This window comes from Lethenteron reissneri, chromosome 21 (genome assembly GCF_015708825.2).
Source record: "Lethenteron reissneri isolate LAM-NWPU_2019-01 chromosome 21, ASM1570882v1, whole genome shotgun sequence".
Lineage (NCBI taxonomy): Eukaryota > Metazoa > Chordata > Hyperoartia > Petromyzontiformes > Petromyzontidae > Lethenteron > Lethenteron reissneri.
The window spans coordinates 3,820,615-3,844,888 of record NC_083799.1 but is presented as its reverse complement, the minus strand read 5'-3'; the positions used below and the strand labels follow the sequence as shown (position 1 = coordinate 3,844,888).

At 49.6% G+C, this 24,274-nt stretch overlaps 1 protein-coding gene across 1 annotated transcript; it reads left to right on the top strand.

Annotated features, from left to right (window-relative positions):
- The first annotated feature begins 240 nt into the window (after positions 1–240).
- Positions 241–24,198, top strand: LOC133345073 (serine/threonine-protein kinase DCLK1-like). Its single transcript, XM_061555523.1, is given in 6 exon segments — positions 241–815; positions 9,732–11,362; positions 11,364–11,516; positions 14,472–14,604; positions 22,306–22,473; positions 23,076–24,198. Coding segments are annotated over 6 exon segments (2,685 nt in total). The 5' UTR covers positions 241–400; the 3' UTR covers positions 23,261–24,198.
- The last annotated feature ends 76 nt before the right edge of the window (positions 24,199–24,274 follow it).

Sequence of the window (24,274 nt, the reverse complement as noted above, 5' to 3'; positions counted from 1 at the left end):
ACCATCTACGACTGTGTATTGTCAACTATTACGTGTTCCCCTTCAGTGGGTATATATATGTCACTGGTAGAGTGAGATTAAACTCATACCATCAATAAATACATTTGACCGCATGGCTCTGTTATCGCTCTCGTGCAGGTGGTAACCGCATCGTCGCCTGCACTTGTTGTGACCGCCTGTTTGATCGAGAACGGATCTCAGCAAAAACAACAACAAACGCCGCAATCAACAGCCCCCCCCCCCCCCCCCCGTTGCACACGCACACGAGCGCGCCTCCCCCACGGGCGGACGCTATGAGCTGAGCGTTAATGACAGAGCTCAACGCCAACGCGACACTCGTGGATTCATTTACGCGTGGCGCGGCGCATCTGAATAATAAAGCGCCCTGGGCGAGGGCGGCATGGCGCACGGCAAGAAGGCGGACGAGGCCGTAGCCCCCGGCGGCGCCGCTGGTGGAGCCGCGGGGGGCTCCCAGGAGCTTCGCGAGCTCACGGACGAGCGCTACCGGGACCTGCGCCGACCCAAGGTGGTGCGCTTCTACCGCAATGGGGACCGCTACTTCCGAGCGCGCACGCTGCACATCACTCCGCACCGCTACGTAAGCTGGCCCGAGCTGCTGGCGGACCTGTCCCGCGCCGTGCCGCTGCCCTACGGGGTGCGCCGTCTCTACACCCCACTGGGGGGGTCCCCCGTGGCGGGCTCCGTGGAAGCGCTGCGAGATGGGGAGGCGTACGTGTGCGCTTCCTTCGAGCCTTTCCGAAGCGTCAAGTACGGGGCTAACGATGCCGCCGGGGGCAGGCTACCCCGCTGGAGAGGTATGGCTATCACACCCCCTCCCCCATCGCAGTGATGATGGCCAGGAGTCAATTTGTCACTGGATATTTTCTGGAACGCTGCGAGGCTGGTTTTAAGTCAGGGTAATCGCGTTAAGGCACTACCAGGGTACAATAATATTTTTGTGAACTTGATGTTCGTATCAACAGGCTTTATATCTAATTAAAAAACTAAACTGGTTATAAAAAGTTGTGCATAGAATGGCTGTGATGTGTCTGAATAGTTCCCGGAATAAGTACTGTCTGTAGCCGTGACTCTATTGTGTACAGTGGCTTATTCTATGTGCAAGAGTATAAACATGTTCCATCTAAGAAGCCACACCTTTAGCGGTCATCAACTTCCTCTTATGGCCAACATAAGTTAATAGTGTGATTTGTTGATTTATTTGAAAAGTTTATTGCATAATTTTAGTTTATTGGCCATGTAAATAAATTGGTTCCCCATGAAATTTTACTCGAGAACGGGTGGTACCAACAAATTCGATATCTCTGTCGATCCTATGGGCTATGTGCCGTCGCGTTGGGCTCTGGCCTAGATACATAAATCATTCGGTAATTGGGTGTTGATATTAACGAGTCTATGTTCAGAGATCTGTCCTGATTGAAAGATGTACAGTACTGTATTATCGTGTTCTCACCTGGTCAATATATTGATTGGAAGACGATTAAATATGTATATGAATGATACCAGGTGAATCTTTTTGCCAGATTCAGATGGCAAGAGATATGCACATGAATGGGTCCGCAAGGGGAAAACCCAAAAAGAATTGATACTGGTACCCAGTAGTGGGATTTGTCTGCTTTTCAGATTTAGTGGCACATTCCACTAGAGGCAAATTAATTTGGTTAACTGATAATGAGAATTTTTATATTTTTAAGTGTTCAGCACGAGACTTAAAGCAACGTTAGAATTTTATGCTGACTCCGGCCTTATGGGTGAAACCAATCAACGACTGGGCACTAATTTTCGGAGGTTTAAATTTCGACAGTTTGGTTTTAAGGATTTTTCGAGGAATAAGCAACCTCAGTAACATTTACATCGCTCACAATTCCCTATATATTTTTAGAATATCAGGTTTATTATTACGCAACAGGAACGTTGAAGTAAAATTTTTTTATTTTACATTGTCGGGTGGAGGATGTGTGCTACATAACACATACTTATTCTACTCACGTGATCTGACCCAAATAGCAAATTCGGAGTCACTTTACTACCCACAGATTTTGGCGAGTATGAGCAGGGTCAGCATTGAAAGTGATGCAGATTCTCCAATCGGTGAAAATATGATGAAATTAACTCTAAACATGACAACTGCACTAATAAGTTACACAATGTCAAAGGTTTGTACACGAAGCCATACAAATAGACAAACACAGACATAATTTCAACCGTGATGAGGGTTACAAACTGAGTAATCATTGGAAAGATGTGATTAACCATGCAAAAAAGATGTAACTACACTTATTTGGACCATCTTATTTGACAGACAACTATTACAGGTTATTGATAGACAGCCAGTTTGTTGTTTTACCAGTTTTAGTTTTTACTTGCTTTCTTTTTTCACACTTTTGTTATGTATGCTAGGTGTTAGTTACAAACCGCACCTCTCCATAACAAAGGCTCAGTCCTTTGTTATGCAGTCTATTCTTAGTCTTAAGCCTCACCTTACCATATTAATAAAAGGTGTGCCGTTCCTGGCCCTTCCCCCCTCAACCATTATATATACGGGGTGGTATTTCTTGTGATCTCTCATTTACTTGATACAGCTGTCGTGGCTGTGACGGTTCCACCTGAAGACGGAGGCTTGTGTTGCTTCCGAAACGTCGTGATTTTTTATTTTCTTTTATTTTGTTTCATTTTACTTTTAGTAATTAAATTTTTTTACCTACGTGACTTTACCGACAAAACCTAAGAATATAAATCCTTGCAGTCACGAAAGCTTCAAATCTAGAATTACACAATGTCGTCCCACGCTGTCATACATTTTCCTGATATTATAGATCCGCCCAACGACATCGCACGAAACTGTGGCTCGTTGAATCTTGTGATGTTAAAGTTCTTCCAGGCTTTGGTAGAGAGGCAGTGCGTGCTTCGCTAATGTGGGCACAGAGGCAGTGTTGTGTTCACATGGACACATGGGCAGTACTGTGTTAATACGGAGGCAGTGTTGTGTTAATGGGAGCCCCGAGGCAGTGTCCTGCTAACGGGGCTACAGACGGCAAAGCCACTGCCCTTCTATGCTCCTTGGTTGGCTCGTGAAGACCCCACGCAAGGGGCCGGGTTATGATTGAGCATAATTCAATTTCATCATTGGACCCCCTTTGCCAGTACCAAAATATAATAATAGGGTTTTCCCCTTTTTTCTGGCAACAAAACAGGTGTTAAGATGTTAAAACATCAAACTGAAACCTTTTACGAGGAATCGTATCTGCATTAACCACAATGCTTGCGGTCAGAATGCAAACAAAAAACATACTCTGATAATATATGCATTGTGCCTTGAAACTGATTGGTCCACACCAGAGACAGCTTTCTTTTGAGCCTCGTCTCAAACGCCTTTTGGCGTCTTCTGGTCTAACACTGTTTGAGACGAGGCTCAAAATAAAGCTGACTCTGGTGTGGACCAATTAGTTTCAAGGACAATGCATATATTATCAGAGTATGTTAACATCTTAACACCTGTTTTGTTGCCAGAAAAAAGGGGGAAAACCTTATTATCAGAATTCTATTGCTGGGTCTGCGTCCCGTCGACGTCATCTCCCATTCTCCCTGCTCCTCGCAATCACCACCACCCCCAGTGATCACTTCTCCTGAGGCACAATGGTGGTCAGATTCTTTGTAGTAACACCACATTGCTTTGTGTTCACGTCACCGTCACACGAGGTCCTGTGCTCACGCTTCTGTGGGTCAACACCACGGGGCCACCACTGCCACTGGTGTCCAATTGAGTGAGGTTCGGCACAGAGTCAGATATGTCTCAAATGTTGTAACCCAAGTGACAGCCATGAGCCCCTTGTACAGATGAAACTTCAGTCTCACTGCGCTTATGCTCTGAAATTAAACGATCACTTTTTATTTCTTTTACGACTGAACTACCCGGCAAGGTGGCTCAGTAGTCGAACAAACGGCTTGCAATCGGAAGGTTGCGAGTTTAAATCCTCTTCGGGGGTTAACTCAACCAATCATCTCTCAGGCGTTGATACAATGGTTAACACATTGTGATGGTCCAATGCATAAACTCGCTCCCGCCACAGGATAGCAGAATTTCCAACTCTGACTCAAGGCTGTACACAGAAGATGAACACTGCCTCAACGTTATTTTGAGCAGGAAATAACTCTGACTTGACTTTTTATAGCATGACAATAATTACACTTGTCAAAAATAATAGGCGGGAAAAATGTACACAAATTGTTTTATGGTTGTCATTTAAAGGGTAGCGTCGATTACCGTAAGGTAATTATGTAAGTCGTCGTGTTACAGTACATCGGATTTCGCATGGAGAATGTTCCATTTTAATTGAAAGGCTCTTTTCATTCGTGGCGGTGCCACAATGAGCGCGATGATAACACACTGAATAATGCAACATCTCGACATCCCGTGGTAGGCCGATCGCACAGCAGGCACCGGTGCACGGCTGATAGGCGTCTCCACGGAGCAATTGTGAGCCCGAGCATTAATTTTCAGCTCACAGCCCCCCCCCCCCCCCCAGCACATCCTGGTCAGCCCAGCACGCAGCCCCAGAAGCCCATTTCACGCTCCCTTCCCAGAGGTGCCCGTCTGCGTTCCCGCGAGGGGTTTCCAATCATTTGGGTGGCCCCTTTTGTTCCCTTTAGTGCCACACGAATGGTCGCCGAGGTCTCGCTGTTTCAGGGATCGCAGCGTTGAGTGACGTCTGTATTGCGTCTCACTGCCGGGTGGCGGTGATTGATGGCGTTTTGTTTTTTGTTGTTGTCAGGGGTGGTCCAGTCGTGTGTGCTGCCTCACGTACACCTCGCTCAACTGATTATTCAGACCGATGCGATCGCTGCTGCTTTCATACGAACTGACTGCATCTCAAAGTGTGAAAAATTGCTTTAAATAAAACAGAATCGCTGAGCTCTTATTTTCAGCGGCATAATTCATCAGGTTGCGCCGAGGTTAGTTCAAATGCTTGACTAGGAATTTGAAAGCTGAGTTAAAATCCTGTTGGGGATCAACTTAGCTTCCTGGGATCATAAAATAAGTATAACTCCATGGGAACTCAACAATAGCGATGGACATTTAGAGAAGGTGGCTTCTACCATAGGAATGTGGAATGTTGCACTCCAGACTCAGGGCTCCAAGAAGATACTGACCTTTGACTAAATAGAAAATAGATTGATACAACGGTGAGATAAACTAGAACGCGGTCAGAATCCGAATGTAAAAAATCAAGCCTACAGTCGGACAGATTTTTTTTTATTATCAAAGTAAGCCTTCTATGGAGACAGCAGAGCATGAAAGGTTGGTGAAAGGTTGCCATGCCCCTTTATCCCAATAGCAGATAGAGCCCTCGTGTTTCATATTTAACCAAAACATATCCCAGGGCCTTCCCATTGATGTCTGAAGAAGAAAACAAAAAACCCCACCTCTGTAAAGATTTGCTGCAACAGCAAAAAACCCCGAGAAACATCGCCAAGTGAGATGACATCGGTGCGACGGTTGTTGTCCGCGACGCCCGCGGGCGATGCTGTGTCCTGTGGCTGCTGCTGCACGCGCAGTGCCACCACGCGGTAGCAGAGGCCCCGCGCGTCTCTGCAATCGGAGGGCCGTGCACAGGGAGGGGTTGCAAGGCTCCTGGGCCCGGCCCCTCTCGAGGCAGCCGCAGCACAAGAGCGGCCCGAGGGCCCTTGAGATCCACAGCGAGGAGACGAGGGGCCGTGTTGCCACGGAGATCCAACACAAAAATACCGGCCCCCATGGGGCTCAGCTCCTCGCTATGTCCTCAAGTGTCAACCGGGCTCACCTCCCCCAATTTGTTTTATTATTTAAATAAAGGGACCAGAGCTAAATATGTATTTGTAAAAAAACTGCACACTTTCGTCTTCACGCAATTTATTAGGAACTTAAACTACATTTCACATGAAAAGTATAGCGTTGAGCTAACAATACTAACGCTAGCCTTGTGCCTAAATTTGGCTTAAAGAGAAAGTTTCCAATTGACAACAAAAGTCAAGAGAAGCCCAAGATGTTGGCAAGGTGCGCAGTTGGAATGGGACATTGCTGGCGAGTGAATTGCTTGAGGCTCCTCCCACCAACTCTTGCCAGAGGGGAGACAAGAGGGGGGGGGAGGTGGTGGCGTGTCGTGTCGTGGGGTTCTTGACTCGCTAGCCAGGCGCCCAGGGCACAATGATCCCTCACGGACATCGACGAGGCAGCGCCGATGCGATAGCGGCGACGCCACGAAGGGTGGGAGCGATGTGACGGGCGCCAGTGCCGTCTCCTTGGGCGCCTCTACCCGAGCCCTGCTCGGAGGAGGACCTCCTTGGGTTGTGATCGCAGGATCGGTCGCTGCGTCGAGCTGAGCGATGCCCAGCTTGAATGACTCTTGTCCCTGTGAGCCGGTGCTGAAGAAGTACATCTGGGGGAAGAAGAGTAAGTGCTTTCTTTGAGTTTTGAGCAGCATTTTTGCACTTGTGGATTATATTAAAACCTCAACATGTTTTTTATATCACTACTCTGTAGCTTATTGTGTTTGTGCTGTAATGATCTCCCATGGATTTTCGACTTGTGCTGCGTGTATTTTGGCACGCTGTCTGATGTTTTGCTCCACGTGCTGGGAGTGAGTTACGTACAAATTTATGTGCATATTATTTGTTGCAATGCCATAGGGCTCAATTAAATCTGGTTTCAGCAGTAATGTCATTTTAAACTATTTCAATGTAAATATTTATTTATGCTTTGGTATACAAATGTATGATTTTAATATGTTATGTATTCAGGAGCGGCTCAGCTGGGTCCAAATGCACTTTTCTAGGAGTGTCCTGATTGGGATTTTTTTTTTCTTGGAGAGTGTATGTGGATCAAGGCCGTAATTATAATATCTATTCAAATATGCTCAAAATGTCCCCCCCCCCCCAAATATATTGCTATAAAATAGATTTGGTTCCCCCCAATGTTGACTCCATGGATACGGCCTTGATGTGGATACAATTATAAAATACAATTCTAATGCGCAAGCTGTTTTGTAAAATTGCATTGACGATATCGGACATTTCCGTCACTATTGTTTTCAAATATACGAACATGCGAGGGATGTTCTTTGGATTTTGGATCACTCCCCAAAATCCCAAAATCCGGCCAAGATGCGAAACTTTGAACGACTCGGATTTTTTTTGTTTCGGAATGATCCAGAAACCGGAAGTGACACCACTGACCTGTCATGGGGCATCTGGTGACATCCGTGAAAAAAAGCGTTTTCGCTCATCGGATTCCTCCAGTATAAATATTATGATTTTGACATCAGTGTTGTCAGCACGAAGATATTTTTCATGAGTACATGATGTAAACTATCCGAAAAAGTTACGAAATTGACCTTAAAAATTTTAATGAGAATTGTTTTTGTAAATATGAAACATATCTCGAATATACACAGATTCACTTCAAATTGCACCTGTGATATTCCTTTGGCTGATGGTGTATGCGTTATACACAACGATGTGAAGACAATGATCAAAATGTGCGCATGAGTAGCTGTGTTTCATGGTTGTTGATGGGCGAGTTTTATCCAAAAATAAATAGGTTTTGAGCTATAACTGCAACATGTGGGGCGTCAACAGTATGGGATTCATCATCATTATCAGACATGGTCAATCCACTGCTGGATGAAGGCCTCCCCAATCCGCCACCACATGGAATTTTTAGTTTGTAAAATATATTTGCAGAAAATGTATTTGTTGAACACCAAAATGCCACCAGCAACAAGCGACACAATTGATATTGAGGTTCGCTGATGCATGCAGACACGCTGCAATTCGTGTATACATTGTTCGTCAAGCCCACAATGGCATCGCTGAATGGATGACTTATCTGGTCCTTTCCATGAAGGCGGTGGGATGTAAAGCACTGCTCGCTCTGTTAACAAGCTCTGTGTGCGCGCTCGTGGACGTGGGGAGCGATGCGGTGCTGTAGTGATTCTCACACCGCAACACGATCCCTGCGAAACAATTGCGATTCCTGGCCATGCACACCGGGGGCAAGTTGTATCTGTATCCGTCTTGGGCCCTGCCCACTTCTCGTCGACTCGGCCTTCAATGAGTATCTGGGGTAGCAGGGTGAACCTCAGCACTTGGGAAGACAAAGGCGGCATAGGGATGGCGCTGGCCCCTCTACTCTCTCATGCGTCATGCCAGCCTTAAATGGTGCTTGCTAACAGCACCTGCCCAAACAGTCTTTAAAACAGAAACAAAGGATCTTTGTTTTCGGTGAAACCGACTCGTGGGGGGGGGGGGGGGGGGGTATGTGTGCGTGGGGTATTCCGTGCTGTGCAAAACTGAGAAAGGGAAGGTGGCGGGGAGTGGGCGGTCGATGACAAAGATGAGCGCCGGCGTGCTCGTCGGGATGAAACTTCCTGGCGAACGTCTCGGCGTCACCACGGTAACTCTGGCTTTATTGGGCTCGTCGAGAGTGACAGATCGGCCGGGCACCTCCTTGCCGCGACGCCACTTGGGGCGCTCCGTAAACGGTGCGCATAAAGGGACGAGAAAAAAGCCATCCTTAATTTGCTCGCTTACAAAACGAGCCAACAAAAGATGCCGTGCTGAGGCCGACGGCTGAATTTAGAGTGACGCGCTCCTTTAAAAGAAACCTTTCAAATCCTGCTGTGGTTCCGATTCACCCGTTGCGTGAGCTTTGTTTGTGCAAGTGTCCCATACTTTTTTTTATGTGATTTAAGTTATTTTCATGGCACGTCTGCTCAGCACGTTCAAGTGCATCACTGCCCCAGTTAAAAAGACTTAATTTACCTCTGTCGGACAAATACAATTTAGAATTCGATGAATTCAGGAACACACCCGTATCATAATGGTGATAACGAATTTCATGATTACACTATAAAAAGGGAATAATAGGTACATTTATAAAACTAAGCGAATAAATACGATCTACTCATGACAGATTATAATTTCACCATATATTGCTCGGGGCATCGAGGAAAGTGCTCGCTCTACAAGATTCAAGCACAAAAGGTAACTGACAAAGTGCCTGTCCTTTCCAACAAAAAAAGTTAATTTTACAAAATGTCTCCTCCCTAAAGAATTGGTCCTCAACAGCTCTTGCTCAATAACAAGCGACGCGCCAAATTTGTTTCCAGTTGATCGCTTGGCTGCAGGCACCAGGGATACCGTAGCCTGTAGCAACACGATTGTGAAGGGGGAGTCTTTGAAGCCGGAGCAGGAAATGTGTTTAGCAGAAAGCCCCGCACACGCCGCAGTGTCGCTGCGGCGACCCCGCAGGCACGGAGCGCCGACCCCGCCGTGCGAAGAGCCCTGGGTGTTGAGTTGAAACCCAGGGATGGGCGCAGAGAACCGGTGCTCTAGACAACACGACATTGTGTTCACTTTCACTTCACACCTGCTCTTTTATTAAGCACGCAAAGGTGACGATGTTCTGTTGGGTTTGCTTTCACAACAACGTTGAAGTGTGTTTTTCCTACGTTTCAGTCAGACGAAGTGAGGTTTTGCCATTCTCTTTCTACTTTCCCCAATAACTCGGGTGGTGTGTGGTATAATGCGCTGATGTGTCTGATAACGCAGTCGTTTGTATGACATTGTGCTGTGTTGTGCTGGTTTGACTGGTAAAACGCGCGTTTGTTCCGATAACATGCCGGTTTGCCTGTAACCCATTGGTTCGTCTGATAATGCACTGATTTGTCTCGCAGGGCAGAGACACCCACTTGACGATCGGCTCAGCAGCAGCAGTGGCCTCACGGGAGACAATGGGACCGTTGGAAGCTCCGTGAAAAACGGCCTGCGCGCCACGTACCCCCCAACGGGCCGCACGGCGTTTGGTAAGACCCTTCCCAGCATCGCAGGCCGGGACGAAGTGAAGGCCACCCAGTCGGACAACGGCCTCCGGCAGAGCGACAAACGAGCGCTGGCTGCTCCGGCGTCTAATGGTTTGGACAAGGGCGTCCGCCAAAACTTCCTCCGCCGGCCGGAGAACTACGTGCCGGCCAGGCCCAAGGTAATCACGGTGGTGCGGGTCGGGGGGCATGGGCCGCGGAGGAGAATCACGCTGCTGCTCAATCGGCGGGCGGCGCAGAGCTTCGAGGAACTGCTGGGCGACATCTCGGAGGCGCTGGGCCTGCCCCGGTGGCGGACCAACCACGTGCGGCGCCTATACACGCTGCGTGGCCGCGAGGCCCGCTCCGTGTCGGACTTCTTCCGCGGCGACGACGTGTTCCTGGCCGCAACGCGCAAGGAGCCACCCTCATCGGAGGATCTGCAGGCCGTGCTGGAGGAGCTGTTCCCGGAGAACCCGTATGCCCAGCGTGTGTCACACCGCGACGGCCTCAAGTTGCATGGGGCCACCAAGAAGGGCCCCGACAAAGCGCTCAAGCCGCTGCGCAGGGTCAATGACGGAGTCGTCCTCAAGTACGACAGCGACTTCGAAGTCGAAGCACGGAGGAAGTTAGACCCCGAATTTGCCAGGATGAAAGGGCCGGCCGCTCACAAAGTGTACGTCGATAATTTGGAGAAGCAGCGAAACAGGTTCAAGCAGAGGGAGAGGGAGGAGGCGCAGCGGTGGGAACGGGATCGGTGGCAGAGGGAGCAGCGTGAGCTGGAGCAGAAGCGACAGGCGAGGCTGAAGGATGGTGGGGCGGAGGACAGCTCGGAGGAGGCTCAGACGGAGGATGAGAGCAGAGTAGGGAAACTCTGGGACCTAGATGAGGAGTTGAAGAAACTGAAGAAAAAGAGAGATGAAAGCAAGAGGGATGAGGGGAACAAGCCAGAGAGATTACCGCAGGACAGAGATAGACGCACAGTGAGGAGTGACTCTGATGCAAACCCCAAGAAAGACAAAGACTTTGGCACAAAAGGTGATGACTCAGAGATTCCGGTGAGAAATTACTGGAACGGAGAATCGGACAAAGAAATACCTAGGCAGTATCGACACAACAACAGCAACGTCGCGCCACACAAGGGGAAAGCGAAGAACAAATTAAAGGATGGCGACGCAGACAAGAAGAGCAAGAAGTTCCCAAATCTGCCGATGCCAATCGTGAGCCTCCAGGACATCGAGAGCCGCTACGAGATCGGGCGCACCATCGGCGACGGCAACTTTGCGACGGTGAAGGAGTGCCGACGGGTATCGGCGGGCGATGACTCCGCGGGCGAAGCCGAGTGGGACCTGGCCATGAAGATCATCGACAAGGCGAAGCTGGTGGGCCGCGAGGAGATGCTGCGGAGCGAGGTGGCGCTCACCACGCGGCTGGGCCAGCACCCCAACGTGGTGCGGCTCGTGGAGGCCATGGAGTCGCCCAGCGACGCCTACCTGGTGCTCGAGCGCAGTACGTGGCGGGGACCTGTTCGACGCCATCACGGAGAGCGTGCGCTTCACCGAGCGCCACGCCGCCGCCATGGTGGCCGACCTGTGCCGCGCGCTGCAGTACCTGCACGCCAACAACATCGTGCACCGCGACGTCAAGCCCGAGAACCTGCTGGTGAGACCCCCCCCGCTCCCTTCCGGGGCCGGCAGCGCCGGGGTGGGAGGGGCTGTAGAGAAGGTGTAACACCGCACGCAGAACAAGGGGACGCTGCTGTGTGGTGTCACGGCTCGCACACTAGACTTGTGAATCCAGAAGTCACCGGCCCCACCATCGGCCTCTGGGTACACCGTAGTTAGTTGATCTGCAGGTGAACTGTGGTGTGGTAAAGTGCGAGTACTCCCATATTATCCCAGATGTCTGGCCAGCGTGGAAGAGGAGGCCAAGTACCCTCTAAAGAGGCTCTCTAGAGCTGTCAGCAGTGGCATGGGCTCGCAATTTGAGGGCACGTTTACCTTAAAAAAACACAAGTCAAAGATCCCCCCGCAGAGATGATATACAGACCGTTGGGAGAAGGGAGCACCTATTAAGGCTGACATAGCGCTTGTGGCGGTAGTGTGGCCAGCGCCAGGTTGGCACAATACTCCAAGTTTATTATTTTTAGGTTGTGCTATCATGAGCCACTGATGTCATCCATGGCAAGGAATTTAACTAAGGTTGCCAGGTTCATAGTGCATTGTGTGATTGATGTGCTACTGTTCCCCAAATAAAACGCACACACACTCGGTGACTTTTGAGACATCTTACAAGTACAGTATGCACAGGGGAAAGGTATTTGAAATGCACCATTTGATTACAAATCATTTAAAAGACGATCCATTCGAAAAACTATGGGGTTCACATGTTGTGGTTTCATCACGTTGTGTACTCACTGTAAACATTAAATGTATAATCTGACCACCACATCAGTTTTGGATATCCTTTCAGTGGCACAGCTTAAGCATACGAACCAACATCACATTACGAAAGCAGTAGCAAAGAGCACATTCCTTGAAACAAAAACTGTTTGGGTAATTTAAGCGACGAGCAAGCCCATTTGGACCGACGTGGTGAGATTCCTTTGAAAAAATCTGTTGCGATGTGGTTGTTGGTTGAACCTGTTCTAGTGCTGGCTCAAAGCCTCTTCTCCTATACTCATTATTTTTCCAGGTAAGGCCCACTGAGCTGTAGAGTTATTTTTCAGAAGCGACCTGGCTATCACAAATGATCGCTCAACAAAGTGGCTTATCATATATATATATATATTTATAGCAGCCAAATACTCTAAACGCATGTTGATTTTAAATGTGGAGGGGAAAAACCGGAGGACCCGGAGGAAAATCCACACGACCACTGGGAGACACCGCAAACTCAACAGGCGTCAGGGTCGGGATTGATCCCACGACCTCCTGTATACCAGGCGAGGGAGTTAACTTCCCATCACTGCGGCACCATCTTATGAGCTGTCTCTCCTCCTCTGAAGTGTATTCAGTTACACCCCTTACCATACCATCATCTCTTCTCCCTCAGTCCTGCAGATCCCCACTCAGCCCATTCCTTTCACCCCCCCTCCCAAAATAGCCATCCTCTCAATTCACCCCCCCCCCGCCCCCCACCAATATCGATACAGCACCTTGCCGTACAGATATAGACGCCTTATACATCGTCGATCAGCGGTTGGAGACAGCGGCTCACATTCAGAAGGTTGCACGTTCAAATCCAGGTTTGGGGTTGATTCGACCCACAATCGTTCCGGGGTTGATACAAAAAACCAGTACCACTTTGTGGGGAAGTCAGCAACCGTCCGATGAATAGACTCGCCATAGGAACATAGATTGTCCAACTGTGGGCTCAGGAATATAAACAGATGAGCACCGCCTCAATGCTCTTTCGAGCAGAAATCACTTTGACCTTTTGGTTGTTGAGAAATCCACACGGTGCATTGCCGTATTTTTAATGCATTATCACCACGACAACAACGTGCGAATTAAGATCTGTGGAGTTTTTATTTCCACACCGAAGCGTACAGCAGCTAACATTAATGTCACCTGACACAGCTAGAGATTGATGATGCATGGTGTCGTTTACTCTCAGCTATTTAGGACTGAACAGCACTCAAGAGTGTGGTCTGGCAAGCTGGAGTATATCTCGATGGGCTGAATGGGCCCTTGGTCCTTGACAATGCACTGCTAATGAACAAAAACCTTACACTCGCCAGGGCCAGGGCCGATGCACTAAATGGGCCGCACTACATTCTTCAGTGTCAGCCAAACCGACATGGAGGTTCAGGAATCCACGTCCTTGCCAGGTTTTATTTGATTATCGACATTCATCTTCACTGGTTATATTTTGAGTGAAATTATCGGCCATTTTTTTTATAACAAACGGCTCAAATGTAACCCCACGCTCGCTAATTGGCACCCTGCAGGTGTTTCATTAATGTTTGCTGATTAAAACGTACCTTGTTACATTTAACCTTCGCGGGAAAAGGCTAATTTGGTCACAGGCGTAATCAATTACCATATTCCACTTGCATAAAAAAGAAAAAAGGTGGGAAAAGTCTTCAAACCTCTGTTTATTAATTTTTACCGATTCTTATGACTCGCGTTGCTTGACCAATTCTTGTTTCGAGACGTTTGGCCTGCGGGAGACAAACGAGAGACCCTCTCAACAACAACAATAAGTAATATTTAAAAATACTTTTTTTTAAAATACGCTTTCATGAAATGTACCGTACGAGTAATGGCAGAACTCCACGACTCCAGGAAGTGGCCCCGAGGCTTGCTATAACGTAAGGGGGCCGTGGTGATTTACAGCCAACGTCAGTTGAGCGTGGACAATTATACCCAAAGCGAAACATAACATATACAAATTAATGTTTAAAAGTATTGTTTTTATTTTTTATGATAGAATATAGTATTGTCATCAGTATGCATACGTATACCAAGTTTGTAGTCGATACCACATTGGGAAGTGGGTTAAAATTGAGTTACAAGATTCGAGGATGCGACAACAACAGACAGAGTGAGTTAAATAAAAGCGTGTAAAATAAAACAAACGACACGGGTAGGAAACCGGCTTTCTGTACTGCAGGTGCAACGCAACGCGGACGGCGGCACGACACTCAAGCTCGCCGACCTGGGCCTGGCCATGGAGGTGACGGGGCCGATCTACACGGTGTGCGGCACCCCCACCTACGTGGCGCCCGAGATCCTGGCCGAGACTGGTACCCAACCACACACGACCGCGACAAATCACCACAACAACAAAAAAACCACAACAAACAACCTGCTGCATCACCATCACACAGTCTGGCACCAAGTGGCCGTGGCATCACCACGGCCACTTGTGTCAGGATAGGTGAGCGCCCTCGAGGCTGATGGACAAAGAGGAGCGACGCTCACAACAACGAGCAGAGAAGAGCCACCCTGTCGTTTAAAACACAGCGAGTTGGCACAGTATGGGGGGGGGGCACACGGGTGGTGCATCTGCCAACCATCTCAGTCGGTTCAACACATAGAGGTTTTTGCGACCAATAACACATTCCTGCGGAGGGAGCTGGTAGGAACGTTGGGTTGCTCGGTCAATGATCAGGGTCAAGGGCGGCGTGGTGTATTCCGCAAATATGGCCGACTGCGAGGGCGGGCACAAGCCGGCGTGAGTAGGTTAAACGTTGAGTTTTATAAGGGCACCACGGGGTGACCAGCCCCTCCCCACCCAGCCCCACCCCTCCCACCCCCAACCCAGCCCCACCCCTCCCACCCCCCACCCAGCCCCACCTTCCCCACCCAGTCCCTCCCCACCCTCCCCACCCAGCCCCTCTCCACCCTCCCCACTCTCCCCTCTCCACCCAGCCCCACCCCTCCCATTTTTGTGGGCTGGTGTAACCAGGAGGTTCCTACCAGTATTATCCATAACAGAGAGCACACCGGTGTGTGATGAGGCTGGTTGTAATTAACGGCGAAATGTCGTACTCTAATTGCAACACACCGGTGTGATGAACTGAGTCGGGTGGCGGCAGGTTTAACGGCATTTATATTTACGGGATCTAACCAAAAACAACCTCTATTTTGCATCTTCGTCAGTCAAACCACGTGACCTCAAAGTGCACCGTGCTGACGTCACCGCCACTTAGTGGCGGTTGTTGTTGTTGCACTTGGAGGTAATTTGACAAACACAGGTGACGCACGCACAATTATATATACAAGGCTTCTCTATTTTGCCTTCAAGGCTGGACGACCAAATGTAAGTGCCTATCAAGGCCGGCACAATACACGAGTGGCTCTGTGGCCAAAAGCACACGTTTGTGCCTCCACCGCCGATGTTTACACACTGCACCAGCTACCGAGTTGACCGAGTTGACAGAGAGAATGCAGTGGACACTCGCAGAGTCCACGTCTCACGAAGAACGAGCTTGGTCAATCAATACACACATCCATGTAATGGAATGTAACAGTAGAAAAGTTAATTAAAACTGTAATGCCATAAGGTTGAGTCAGGTTAATGATCGTGAGACCAGGTTATGATGTAAGATGCAGACGTTTGTTTATCTAAACAAGAACGAGCATACATTTGTGTCCTTCCATTGAGACCGCAGCCAGTGTTGGGTTACACAGACACGTCTAAGTGACTTACAATATCCTGCAAATTAAGGACCAAGTGTCCAAAATTTGGATCGGACTTCCAAATTTGGTTTCAAACAAATGCATTGAAAAAACTTTAATTATTAATTTAAATGACACTTTTATAACCGTGACATTTAAATCGCTGCAGTATTAAAATCGCATGCAAATGAAGCCAATCACCTGATAAAAGTATATGCAAAGACGGTGCCAAAACTCCCTCCCTCACAGTTACCTCATTTCACCGTCCATTGATCAATAAGCGCTATTTCATCAGAGCCGAGTAAGGACTCATGATGAACGCATTATTTTTGGAATCGAGATCCTTGAACAGAACACAGCCGCCAGGCGGTCAGGCTCGGCAGGCGGCACTGCAACATCCTGGCTCTGTAAGACATGGGAGACGCACTGCGTATGGAGGACCTGCGTCTCTCTCCTTGGCGGCCCTTCACGGCCCTCGAGTGGTGCATAAAGCGTTGCTCGATGGACCAAGGGCCCCGTCTCCACCTGCTGCTCGAGAATCGTTCAATGTGAACTGGCTGCCAAGAAAGTTCACACAGACCTCAGTTGCCCTGGTGTTCCCATGTATTTACAGTGCTTGCCAAGGCTCTTAACAAATAACCCACGTGCACTTTATAATCAAACTACGTACGGCAACACCACGATTGCAGCCACGCGGAGGTTCACCGCACGTTTTTAAGGATGTGTGACATTTGGCAGCAGCGCCACAGTTGCGTTTCTACGACCACGCAACGATCGAAACGCGCCAATTTTGTTTTTCAATGTGCTTCGCAAGTTTAATCCAGAGCAAAGTTATTCTTAAGACTGTGGCTCAAAAATAACTCGACAAAGCACAGGATAGAGAGCACATGGTGTGATACCTGTACAGCATTGAACCACTCCAAACACAGTGGAAATAATTTCAAATAGTTAACAAAAAACTACAGTGGTGAGTAGACTTCATAAACCAGTGACAGCCCATTTTGACAGGCATCATGCAATATGACCTGCTGTCCTTTCAAGCAAAGAACACGAAAACAAGGGAACAGAGTAGATGTCAAACTTGAATTAAATTTGCTAAACATATTACCACATGTGAAATATAGTACTTTAAATAGATCAATTGACAATAAGGTTGCAATTGTAAATTCTGATTCAGGGTAGGCTCAGTCCATCATCTATCTCGTGTTAATAAAGCAATGACGACATTGCAAGATGTCAAAGGCTATTGTTCGGCAAACAGCTCAGTCCTTCAATAGTGTTTTTTTGGGTTAGATCGCGTAAATGTGTCGTTAAAATCTGCCACCACCCGACACAGCCAACTAATAAGGGTTGTCACGTAAACAGAACATGCCAATTCGTCACTAGTACAGCACACCGGTGTGTTGGGGAGCCAAGCCACATTTCCCATCTGAGTGTAATAAAGGACTCAGACGCTTCTCTCTGACTCCGTGTCCTTTATTTGGGGTTCGCGTTCTCCTTCCCTCACGGCACTCCTCCTGAGACTCTCTGCCTGGCAGCTCCACATCTGCCTTCGCTCCCGTAGCCTTCCGCGCTCCTGCAGCTCCGCTGCAGGCTCTTGGTGCAGCCCTCTGGCTGTTCTCACAGCAGCTCCATCGCTGCACCCTGTTCCTCCGTGCGTGGCGATCTCGCCACCTCCCAACGTCAGCCCTTCGTGGCCTCTGTGGCTATCTCGCCATCTCCTACCTCAGCCCTTCGTGGCCTCTGTGGCTATCTCGCCATCTCCTACCTCAGCCCTTCGTGGCCTCTGTGGCTATCTCGCCATCTCCAACCTCAATCCTCCACTCTCTCTTCCACCCCGCTGGCTGGCGCCATCATGAGCCCCTCAGCCACCAGGCTGAGGCACGGCGACCACCCAACGTGTTCACCACCCTTCACTCCCCCGACTGACCCAGATGGCTTCCTGTCTCCCCGCTATAACTTCTCCCCCTCGTGACCCTGACTCCTCCCTCTCGGATCGTCATATCCGCCCCGCCCATTTACGCCCGCATTACACTACCCTCCCCCGTAGAGAAAATTCCAGCCGTCCTCGGCTGAAACAGAACAAAATAATGCGGGCGAAGGCATCACAATCAGGAGTCCCCCAGACACAACGGAGATTATAAGAACAACAACACAAGTAACGAAAGGGGAGGTATCAGGAACTGGAACAGAACACCGGCCTGTCCTCCGCGCAACAACAACAAGAATAAGAATGGCACAATGCACAACAACGGCAACTGACACGCAAGAACGGCCGACGCGCACAACCCAGGAATGTGGTGTTTTAGTGCGTGTCCATGTTGCAGTTCCATCCGCTCGGCCCAAGTCCAACGTCAAAGAGCAACTAGTAGAGCAGGAATGACGAACAGGCGCTCAATCGCTCCTTCAAGTCCTCGTCCAGTTAGCACACCAGGTAACACCCAGTGTGGCAGGCACTGAAGATCTGTGACGAGAAGGAGAATCCAATCCCCTGAGGCACAACACAACAACGCACATCCACATGTCGTACACGACAGCCACCCGGCCCCAGGGTAGTGGAGATGATGTAAATCCGGCCCGCTTTAAAAAAAACCCCCATAAATACCCAAAATAAACGCGATGGATGCCCCAGTATTTACATTTTAACAACAATATTATTTACACGTGACAACAACAACAACAACAACAACATTTCCTGCTCTTACCCACCAGCAATCCTCCCTTGAGGACCAGCACAGACATCGCACGTACACAGCATGTACCCACGGTCACTCTCAGCAAAGCCCCCAGTCGCACACCCTCGCGTGGAGAGAGCCACGCTCCCCAGCGGTAACGTTTAACTCGCCCTAACCCCCACCGTGGTCGTCAACCCACAGCAACATCCACTGACCATACTCTCAGCTAGTGCAATTTCGGGGATGAGCAGCAACTCGGCCATGCTCCTCCCTTACTATCCCATCAGAGATGGACACACACCAGCCTCGTATAGCCTGATGCTTTATAGCCCAGGGAAGATTCATCCCCCGGCAATGCCAGACCCCATGGACTCCCCCCACGGGGCAATGTTCTCTTATAGAGACAATAACACCCTAACCCAGATCCCGTGAGCCCCAGGCACACCAGGTTCAGTCTGCCACCGCACAACTGAACCATGACTCCCTGAGCCATATGAGCACATGGCCCATTAGTTTAAGACATACCACGGAGGTTTCGCCTCCGGGCTGTCAGGTCAGCCATCAGCCATAGGCCGATGTGACCACAACTCATGCATCACCCAATCAACAATGGCAGGCATAACAGATGGAATATTTGCCCCACCTCGGTTTATCCCGCGCGCTCAAAATGGCGTCCCCCTTCGCCCAGCGCGTTCGCGCAATATCTCGCGCGCACTCAAAATGGCGGCCCTTTCCGCAAAGCGCATCGTCGCCATACCCCGCGTGCGCGCAAAATGGCGGCCCAACGTGCGAACACGTGGCCAGTTTTCTCCATTCGTGCACCCCAGCTTCCCTATGCTGGGGGTCACAAAATGCATCCCCCGTCTTATTGTAACAACCCCAACAACGATAGACGCACAGCCCCAGCTTGCTGCGCGCAGCAGTCATATCGGGGAATTTTTAACCAATATTTTACCAACCACATTAGTTACACAACCCAACTCGCAAAGCAACTCGTGGCTGCATGCAATCAACTGAATACGCGACGCCACTTGGCGCCCATTTATGATCCCATTAGCATTAACATCTAAGCCACCCACAACGGCGTCATCGCGCACCCTCATTTTCAAAAAGCTCAATTACCCCTATAATATACACGCAATCTCGTGTGCACAACACCCATACAACCAAATTTTTGGGTCCCCCTCGAATTTGTTACCAATCCCCAACAGGTACGCACAATATAATAACAATCCCAATTCCAATAGTCAACCACTGCATCGCACCCCATAACCGTACAGAACGGTGTAACAGCACATGCAGTCAGCATATCGCGATCACACGCGTACATTTAAGCACAATAGCAAACAGAATCTGCAGGCAACCAACACACCATTAATCCTGTCGTAGCTTTGCAGCAACAACACAAATATTCTCTCTCTTGCAACAACCGCATCGCACACAGCACCTCGCAGCACAATACACCAAAAAAAATGTTTTTTTTTCAATTAAGCCCATCGCGCACGGTAACCCACGAGATGGTACAGCGCAGGATACCCGACGCTCCCAAGTTAATAATTAACTTCACCATCAAGATAACAACTCCACGCAGCAGCACACACACACTATTTGACACTCAGCAACACAGCAGACTCTCCGTCCATTCTCAACACACGCACACACTTATATTGACACCAAGCAACAAGCAGATAGCGCGTTCATCGTTATTACACACACATACACACAGTCCGAACCGCGCTCCGCACAATCGAGTCATAAGAGAAAACCAAAATAGCCCCCCGGCCCTCGAAAGATGGGTGAGGTGTGTGTTAAGGCCGGGTGCGTATCGTTACGACTCGCCCGGGGCTGCAGCAAGAAGAGGACGGCAGGGTGGCAACTTGAGACGCCTCGCAGAACTCGTTCGGCGACTTGACTGCTCCGTTGTCACGCACCCGAGCCAGGACGGGAAGCTCCCGCCCCAGCAGCTGCAGCATCGGCGTCTTCTCCTCGCAGCACCCCCTCGAAAACAGCAGCTCACAGCAGGCTGCTCTCCCCGAGGCACCTCCAGATGGCAGCGCAAAGCTGCGTCACCGCCGCGATGTTGAATGGCGGCGTCTCCCCACCGCGGTGAAGACAAGATGGCGGCTTCCCGCCTTTTCTCCCCTGCCACGCCCAAGATGGCGTCTTCGTGCCACGTGGCAGATGGCGCTGGCAGCGCAGGAAAGGCGGAGGCCTGCGGATCACCACCGGGCCTCCCCAACGTCGTCCTCGGCGTGGTGAACTCACACAGTTGCGCCAGCACGATTTTCAAGGTCCCCATCTGCGCCGCCATCTGTCTCCATCATAATTTGGCGTCCTCCGGCACAGACAGGTCCACCGACGCGGCGACACCTTGCTCACCCGGACCCGTACTCGTTCCAGCACGGATCTCCTCTTCCATCGCAGGCAGGTCCACCGTCTGAGGAAGGTCGTCGTCGTCGGATGATGTAGCAGATGATGGCGCAGGAATATTCTTTTTTTTTTCTCTCTCTCAGTTGTTTTGAGATGCCGTTTCACTTCTGACACCAGTGTAATAAAGGACTCAGACGCTTCTCTCTGACTCCGTGTCCTTTATTTGGGGTTCGCGTTCTCCTTCCCTCACAGCACTCCTCCTGAGACTCTCTGCCTGGCAGCTCCACATCTGCCTTCGCTCCCGTAGCCTTCCGCGCTCCTGCAGCTCCGCTGCAGGCTCTTGGTGCAGCCCTCTGGCTGCTCTCACAGCAGCTCCATCGCTGCACCCTGTTCCTCCGTGCGTGGCGATCTCGCCACCTCCCAACGTCAGCCCTTCGTGGCCTCTGTGGCTATCTCGCCATCTCCTACCTCAGCCCTTCGTGGCCTCTGTGGCTATCTCGCCATCTCCTACCTCAGCCCTTCGTGGCCTCTGTGGCTATCTCGCCATCTCCTACCTCAGCCCTTCGTGGCCTCTGTGGCTATCTCGCCATCTCCAACCTCAATCCTCCACTCTCTCTTCCACCCCGCTGGCTGGCGCCGTCATGAGCCCCTCAGCCACCAGGCTGAGGCACGGCGACCACCCAACGTGTTCACCACCCTTCACTCCCCCGACTGACCCAGATGGCTTCCTGTCTCCCCGCTATAACTTCTCCCCCTCGTGACCCTGACTCCTCCCTCTCGGATCGTCATATCCGCCCCGCCCATTTACGCCCGCATTACATGAGTATGACGTTTCGCTAGTAATTGCAACTAGCTTCATCAGGCGACAGCCAGATTGTAAATGTTGTGGCTTGGCTCTCCAACACACCGGTGTGCTGTACTAGAGACGAATTGGCATGTTCTGTTTACGTGACAACCCTGACTAATTGGTTGTCGGGTGGTGGCGGGTATAACACACATTTATATATTTACGCGATCTAATCCAAACAAACCTCTTATGGATATTGGCCACGAAAGCCTACGTGTTAAGCTCAATCCTTGCAATAGGAATGTGGAAGTTCCACCACTGGCTCAGATGACTGCCCATGTTAATAAGCACCATCTAACACTGAAGCACGGATACATCCTTAACTCTTTGACGAGAGGGATGCAAATCAGCAGTAGAGTTTTCACTGCCAGCAGCAGCGGCAGCTGAAGGGTCTGTGTGGCCATGCTTCGCGTGGGTCTCACTCCGCCCAGGCTACGGGCTCGAGGTGGACATGTGGGCCGCCGGCGTCATCACCTACATCCTGCTGTGCGGCTTCCCGCCGTTCCGGAGTCTGGAGCGTGACCAGGAGGAGCTCTTTGAGATCATCCAGCTCGGGGAGTACGAGTTTCTCTCACCCTACTGGGACCACATCTCCGACGGTGAGACTTTTCTCGCACGTGCAAAATGCTGGCAAAGTCACCGAGGACAGAGATTCACAAGTGTCATCCTCCAGGGGTCAAACGCGCGTTGTTCATCAATCTTGTCCTTTCAATTGCAAACTACAGTATTTACAAAAACGCGAAGTTAGGAAGTGGTGAACGTCTCAGGGTAGTCCTTGCTAAAAAAAAACGAGGCTATTATCTTTTCTGAATTAAATCCAAAATGTGTTCCTGCTCAAACGAGCATTGGGGTGGAGTGGTCTCTCTTGGTAGCCCTTGGCCAGTCAGTGGTGGACACATTTCCACAATTCTATGTCAGGGCCATGCCAACCAATAGGACGGACAACTGATGACTTCTCAGTGGTAAGAACTGCTTTTTACTTAATATGAATTATGGGCCGAGTTGACCCAATTGAGAATTAAACTTGTCATCCTCCCACAACAGTACCCTCTGGCTGGGTTTATTTTAACGTAGTATATTAATAAAGTATTTTTGTGACAATTTAAATGTTACAAGGGTATTCCCAGTCAGCATGCACTATAAAACACGACCACTGGAATTCAAACAGTTTTTCTTCGTTGTTGCAATTTTGGTGACGCAGCGGCAAAGGACCTGGTAAGCCGGCTGCTCGTGGTGGATACGGCACGGCGCTACACTGCCCGGCAAGCGCTGCACCACCCCTGGGTGTCGGACGGAGGCGCCGGCGACCATACCGACCTGCACCGGGAGGTCACCATGAACATACAGAGGCACTTTGCCGACCGGCGCCGGCCTCTCCACCGCTAGCGGAGTCGCTGCCCTGATTCTCGAGCCCCGTTCCCTTGGCCGTCTGCGGCGCCAGTTTCCACACTGGCACTCTGCATTCGCTTGGCCACTGCTGCGATAGCATCGCTGGGGGGGATACTGCAATGGAAATTCCCAACAGGCTGGAGTACAGGATAGACCTCAATCTCCATCATCTGCGTTGCTTCCTCTGTGGCAATGGCAGTGTTGTGAAAAGAAAATCATCGCAATGCAAACACACTTCCTGAAACCTATTTAAACCGTTCACAGACATACAAAAAATCCAATTAAAAGTTCTTCAAAACTAGCCCTTTGTGTCAATAAACAATGAGATTTAAGAACATCTCGAAAAGCAATTTATGAAGCGGTTCCAAAAATATAGAGACCAATAACACCAACATTGGCATGAGGCGAGGGTATTTGCAGCCATTTTAATAAACTTAAAGGATGCTCAACAGATGTTTAAACCGGTTTTTACACTACAGGACTCTCTCCTGCCGCTTTGTCCGTTACATCACCATCTATTTATTTGCATGTCACACCTATTGGTTGAGGTAAAACCATCATTTGGGTTGCTGCTCCACAAATAGCAGTATTATACCGACTCGGGTATCTGCTCACTCTTGCTGAATACTTCCAAGCCTCACGCTCACAGTAACCATCAGACACATGGAGACGTGGGTCGTCGTGCGGCTTAATAAATACAACCTGTGTTTGCTGTTAATACGAGCTAGCTGCGTTAGCGAGCAACGCACCTGCACTACCGCTTTAACACGTTCAGACAGGTAGACTTATGTAGTCGGCATTAAAGGTTTAATACTGTGTTTACGTAATGCATTCTGTATAGGCATTAAGGGACCAATGTGTTAATATATAGCGATTGCTAAATTGTACCACGTACGTAAGCTTTATAAATAAACTCACCTGACTTTCTGAACCGATTTGCAAATCGTCTTGTGAAGTTATCTGCATATAAGGATGTGTGAATCATACTTGATTTACTATAAGCCACAGTTT